The sequence below is a fragment of the Alternaria triticimaculans genome (genome assembly GCF_023758025.1).
Source record: "Alternaria triticimaculans strain BMP 0046 chromosome Unknown scaffold_14, whole genome shotgun sequence".
Classification (NCBI taxonomy): Eukaryota; Fungi; Ascomycota; class Dothideomycetes; order Pleosporales; family Pleosporaceae; genus Alternaria; species Alternaria triticimaculans.
In genome coordinates, this window is record NW_026055971.1 from 558564 (window position 1) to 564626 (window position 6063).

General features: G+C 54.4%; 2 protein-coding genes across 2 annotated transcripts; one reads left to right on the forward strand and one right to left on the reverse strand.

Moving 5' to 3' along the window:
* Positions 1 to 231: 231 nt before the first annotated feature.
* J4E78_008359 (uncharacterized protein) lies at positions 232 to 2267 on the reverse strand (the record flags this gene model as incomplete). The annotated part of the gene is made up of 3 exons (XM_049368960.1): positions 232 to 1289; positions 1338 to 2199; positions 2247 to 2267. The coding sequence occupies 3 exons, from the start codon at positions 2265 to 2267 to the stop codon at positions 232 to 234; spliced, it is 1941 nt and encodes a 646-aa protein (XP_049219404.1).
* Positions 2268 to 3971: 1704 nt separating this feature from the next.
* Positions 3972 to 5323, forward strand: J4E78_008360 (uncharacterized protein; the record flags this gene model as incomplete). Its single annotated transcript, XM_049368961.1, has 2 exons — positions 3972 to 4148; positions 4262 to 5323. 2 exons carry the CDS (start codon positions 3972 to 3974, stop codon positions 5321 to 5323), a joined length of 1239 nt encoding a protein of 412 aa, XP_049219405.1.
* Positions 5324 to 6063: the final 740 nt, after the last annotated feature.

Genomic DNA, 6063 nt, shown 5'->3' on the forward strand with positions numbered 1-6063 from the left:
CGAGGTCAAGTCACCTCCCCATGTCAGGCACGAGCTCACTATAGCATTTCCACTCCTTTTCCCGGTAATCTGATACCCTGCGATAGTAGTGAGCCATTCAGTATGTTTAATAAAAACAACCCATAACCTCGAAGAGATTTTTCAGTCACTACTCGGTCATCCAAAAATACAGTACATGGAGAAAACAAGCTGGGTATCATTCAACTGCTTGCAAACCTATCGTATATACATCTACTTCTTCTTCCCCTTCGTCTTATCCACGACATCAACCCAGTTCCTCTGCACGCCCCTCTTCTCCAACGCCTTCATAATAGCATCTTTCTGCGGCCCTTGCACCATAACCTCCATAACCGGTGCTTTGGGACTAGACCCCTGCAGTTTATCCACACTCGTACTACCGGCACACGTCTTGCGCAGCTCATCAGCAAGCGGCTGCGGCGAAATGTAATACGGCTCCAGTCCATGTACTTTCGTCACAGTCTTGTTGCCGCTGCGCGTCTCAAGGGTGATTTGGATCTTAGGTGGTGCACCGGCTTTGGGCTTCGCGTCAGAGATGTCGGCGTCGTTGCGGATTATGGCGTGGAAAGGGGAGGAGGCGGCGACCATGCGCTCGGCTAGGGCGTCGCGTGGCATGGCTCCTGAGGAGAGGGCGGCGTTGTCGGCGGCCGAGGAGCCTAGTAGCGCGTCTGCAAGCTGCGGGTTTATGCGGATGAGGCGCTTATTCTTGGGGTCGATTAGGTTCTCGGCTTCTATGTAGGCGATGAGGAGTTGCTTCAGCTCTGATGGGGTGTAGAGACCGCGGGGGTCGGCTTTGGAGGCGCTCAGAATCGGTGCGAGTTTCTCTTTGGGTCGGAGGACTGAGACGAGCTTGAGCTTTTGGCCTACGGAGGACTCGGCGGAGAGAGGTGCGGCTGGCTTGCCGTTTACGCTCGCTGCGGTTGGCGCATCTTTCTTCGGTAGCCGGTAGGGGACGAATGATTCGATCTGGCGGTCCTTGAAGTCGATGTCAAGGACTACGACCTCATTGCCGTCGCGGTCTTTGCACTTGAGAATTTGTTGCTTGTCCAGATACCGGACGAACTTTCTCAGGTTCTTCCAACTTGTCTTTTTGATTTGTAATGAGGCTGTTCGCGCAGGGGTATAGGTAGGGAGGAAGGGTAGGACGAGCGTGGACATGACATTTGTCTGCGAGATCGGGAAGTCGAGGCCGTAGGAGGGCTGGCCCTTGTTGTGATCCATGTGGTAGCGGACACCGTACAAGAAGGCATTCTTGAAGGCTTCGTCGATTTCTAAGTTTGTTAGCTAGTGGCCAGTGTAATTGAGGGTAGGAAGCATACCCTTGGTTGTAAGCTCTTTATCTTCAAGGACATCGATGAAGTCGTTGTTGGATGGCGCGTCTTCGCCTTGTACGCCCTGTGCTTTCTCCGCCTCTGACCGTTCTGTCGGGGTGGCATCGAGAGTGATACCACCTTCCTCATCATCTAGATCGACGGCTGCCGTGCGTTGAGCGAGACTGGCCTCCTCACCATTGTCGTCGTCCCAGCCCTGGAGGATATCTGGAGGCTCAGTGCCTGCCTTGCCTGTCGAACTCCAAGACCACAGTTCGTCGCCTGCCCAGTGAAACGTCGACACAGCCATACCCTTGGTGCCCTGGACTTTGCCCAACGCGCTTACATCGATGACGCACTCGCCAACCGCCATGGGTACTGTCGGCGCCTCGAGGCTTGCAATGGCAACGATTGCGCCTTTGGTCGCTTTCTTGGGGAAAGGCGGGCCTCGTTGCAGGCCAGGCGTCATCAGGTCGGCGCCACCCTGCATCTTCTCGACCACGACGAGTGGCGTATAGAGCAACGGGACTATTCGTGGGTTGTGCCAGAGAGTATAGACGGTAGGGTACATTTTGTCACCGACCTTCGCCCACAACACCCTCTGCTCCCCGCTGGTGCCCTCATGGCTGCCTACGTATATTGTCCCCGACACCTGCTTGAGGTCTGGCCCCGCGGTTGTGGTGAAGCGCGCGGACAGGGCATTCTCGGGGAGCAACGACTTGCGCAGTGCTGTGAGGCCGGCGGTTGAAGAAGCTGCCTTGTCTTCAGGATTCGCGTCGGCATCTACGGGAATGTCTATGCCAAAGTCGGCGATGATCTGGTCGGCAGTCCTGCGGCGGTCGCTCGACTTGAGGGGGGAGAGGGGCTTGATCTAAGGGGCGTTAGTCAGTGCAGCGTATGTGCGAGATTGCAACCTACAGTGGGTTTCTTTTTGAACATGTTGAACGCGTATGCTTCTGCAGCGGTTGTTGGATGTCGTGGGCGAGTCTGAAGCTCTGCGCGCTGGCCGCAAACAATGTTTGACGCGGCGATTCTCTATGACTTCAGCGGGGCAGCTAGCGCGTTTCCCCAGCCTTGCCATGCCCTTGCCATGTGCCTCGAACGGGAGCATCACTATGAGTCGAACATCCTCATGCTGACTACGCAGTACTACCTTTGCGACAGACTTCGCCATATGTGCCGCTTTGTTTCTTCATGTCCTCGCCCTGGTCCATGAAATGAAAGTCTGTGTTGATGATGCAGCCAATGTCCACGGATGGCCCACAGACCCGGTCGTCACTTTAGACTTCTGTCGCCAGCTAGGCAGTTGTAGCCGCCAATACAGCATTTGGGACCCGAAGCTACTTTTTCCATGGTTGGGCTTCTGATGACACCTGCGAAATCAACCACATCGCCTGGCGCGTGCTGGCCTCACCTGTCGATCCTGAAATCTAGAGGCTGTCTAGCCGGCAGTCGACCTTCTGCTGTACTTGGTAAGCCGGAAGGCGTCAGTGACGATAGCATGCAATGCCTCATTGTTTATAGACCATTGTCCCCTTTACGCCTGGTACTGCGTCAGCTGCATCGTCGGGACGCGTCTTCGCACCATAACAAGCTGTTCACAGCCTCCGGATAATCTCAGCTCACGTCGAGGACTCCATAGCCCTCCGTCGCAAGCTGAAGCGCAATGTTTTCCCTCTTGCGGTGGTGTACTGTCACGTTACAGAGCCGTCCTTTGCCTCATCTGAAACATTGTCCCATCTGAAACACACTCTCTGAGATACTGCCACACCGTCATCTACCATCTAGTCGCGCTGCTACCAAAGGTAGACAGCCTCGCACACGAAACACACACCAAAACCGCAAGGAGATGAACACCGTAGATAGACTTCGATCCCAGATTCCAGGACGCTGGCCCGGCCTGTTGGGTCCCATGTCGCTCACCCGCCGCAGCATCCATGCAGCTGGCAGCCCTCGACATCGACGGTAGCCGCTTCCGGTCAAGGCGTGCTGAACTTCAAATTTTAGCCGTCCAGGCACCAGAACGCATGCGGCCGTTGCACGGTACACTGTTCCGTGCTGACATTGACCGCATCGGCAACAGCTGGTTCTCGCGCAAAATGTGCGCATCCAATCCATGCCTCAGTATTCCATTGCGGCAGTCATGGTGCAAACACTGCAGACGTTCGTGGCGGCGGCGCGTCAGCGAAAGACTTGCCGGCCCGGCCAATGGCTCTAGGCCTCGGTGCAGAGTCGACAACGGCTGGCTTATTCACAGCTTCACCAAACACCTCTTGGCCCGCGTGGTCCCAATTGCCGACTGGGCGCCACCGCCATGATTCAATAACACTATGCCTCCCTTAGGCAAAGCACCATTACGCATGGACTCGGCCCCCGGAGCCTCCAGGATGACCATCGTCCGTAAATGTCATGGCGAGATGCGGAGAACTGACGCGCCACGAGAAACGCCCAGCTGCGCCCGTTCGTTCTTGTACTCATTCCCCGTCTTTCCTCATAAACCCATCGTTGTCGCTCCCACTCACGCCTGCCATGGTAAAAGTGTTGAGATCGAATTTGAAGCCTTTCGCGTTGTGACATCACAGCACGCTTCCTCGGCATCTGCCCCGGCTTTCCGAACCGACCTTCGAAAATTCTGCCAACACCATGAGTCCCATACCCGACATCGAGCGCAAATGGAATGAGGGTGAGGTCGTACCCAAGCCCAGCAACCCGGAGGAACTCATTCTGGAAGCATGGGCGCAAGGTTATCTCGTGGGTTCGCTCATCATTATGGCGTTCATCACGTTGGCAAACATGAGGCGCGGCGTCCTGTTGCACAAGGTTAGTAAGAACCCTCTTTAAGCAGTGACCACCGCTGACAACCATCTAGTTAATTCTCCTTGAAGTGAGTCCACATTTACATATCTGCTTACATCCATACTAATCAAGTCCAGCTCATCCTTGGTATCTGGCAAGGATTCTGGTTATTTTTTCCCAGCCCAGTCCACGCCTGGTGGCTCTCCGTCGCCGCCATCTTCCTGAACGCCTCCTGGTCTCTGCACAATGTCATTGCATGGATGAAGATCAAGCCTTTCCTCTCAAAACCTGTCAGCTATATCTTCATCGGCACCGTAGTGCTTGTTCAACCGTACTGGGTCGTGGAGATATACGCCAACTTCGCCTACTTTCATGGCGTCAACAAGTTATTCCTGCACACACGACCGTATGAGGCGCTATGCCGTGATCCCTGGTGGATCCTCACCACCATCTACCTTTTCTGGGTCATCAAGACGCAATACGAACTGAGCCTCAAGGAGATCGTACGCATTTCGCCGCGTTTTGGTATCATGTTGTTGTCCATGTTACTCAGCATAATCTTCATCGTCCTGGACATTTCTACAGTCACAGAGGCTATCAAACTCCCAGGAGCCACGGGCATCAACCCCTTCTGGAAGTTCGCATTCGTATTCAAGTGCCTGACGGATTCAGTCGTTCTCGACGATTTCAAGGTGGCACTCGACCGCCTACGAGCTTTCCGGATCAGTCGACTAGGCAGCTTCTCGGGCGACCCGAGCGACAGCCGGAGTCGGAACGACAACAACCTCGTCGCCACATGGGAAGAGATGGAGAGGGAAGCAAACGCGCTCCAGAATGTGCGCAGCCCAGACGGCGACTACATCCATCCCAGCAACTTCCCACTGAAGCCAAAACGTGCGCGAAGACCTCAAAAAGACTCTGTTATGTTCCCCAACCAGCCGGATTACCGGGACTCAAACGCTGGGCTGGATCCAGAAGATATCGTGCCCAGCATGTTGGGCGATGGCCCTACAGGAGCAGATGCACAACCCGTGCAGAAGAAACAACATCAGTTTATCGACGACATGGTCAACAGTAACAGCAGAGACATGGCTGCGGAGAAGGACTATGCCGAGGCGATGAGAGACATGCAGCGAGATAGTGTCTCAACACCCCGACGAACGAGCGAGTCTCCCCGTCGACCACCGCCGCCAGGCTGAGTGCACAATCGATTTTCGAACACTCAACACGATTCACAACGAACGATACATCAGTAATCACGAACGGGCAGGCGTTACTACGGTCGGCACATCTACGGACACATATACCCCTACCCCTGCGCTGCACGAGCACGCCTCATGCCCCACGCGCGATCTATCCTTGCACACCTCAGGGTGGTTGTGCGCAGCGGACAGGCATGGCCCCACGAGAAGCCCCATGGGTTTGGGGTAGTGATAGAAAGGAGCCTGGGGCTCGCTATTGCGGAATTGAGTTAATGACGAGCGGCATACTGGAACAAAAGGCGTTTTTGTACATGCTGACAGGCATCGGGCCGAGTCGGCCCTCATTTATATACCCATTTGCGATTTTCTCTTTGTTATGGATGTGGATATGCTGTTGCATATGTAGTAGGAATGTATACATACATTTACATAACTATACGTTTGGACGTCTTGTGAATATGTGATAGTGTGTTGACACGTTCTGTCTTATGTACGAGTGTGAGTTTGGATGCGGGGTTGTAAGCGCAGACGCAATAGCACGTGTATGTGACGGAAGAAAGGTGCTGCGGTATATCCAAGAGGTAGTACTACCATCGTCATATTCTATACTGTGGTCTCCGTCGGTGTGCATCCTTCTGGTGTCTTACTGCGCTCTACCCTTGCCGCTGACTCTTCTTCCGAGTAGAGACCTTTCTTCCACACGAGATGAGACTGTTCAATGTCCCGCACGAACTGAT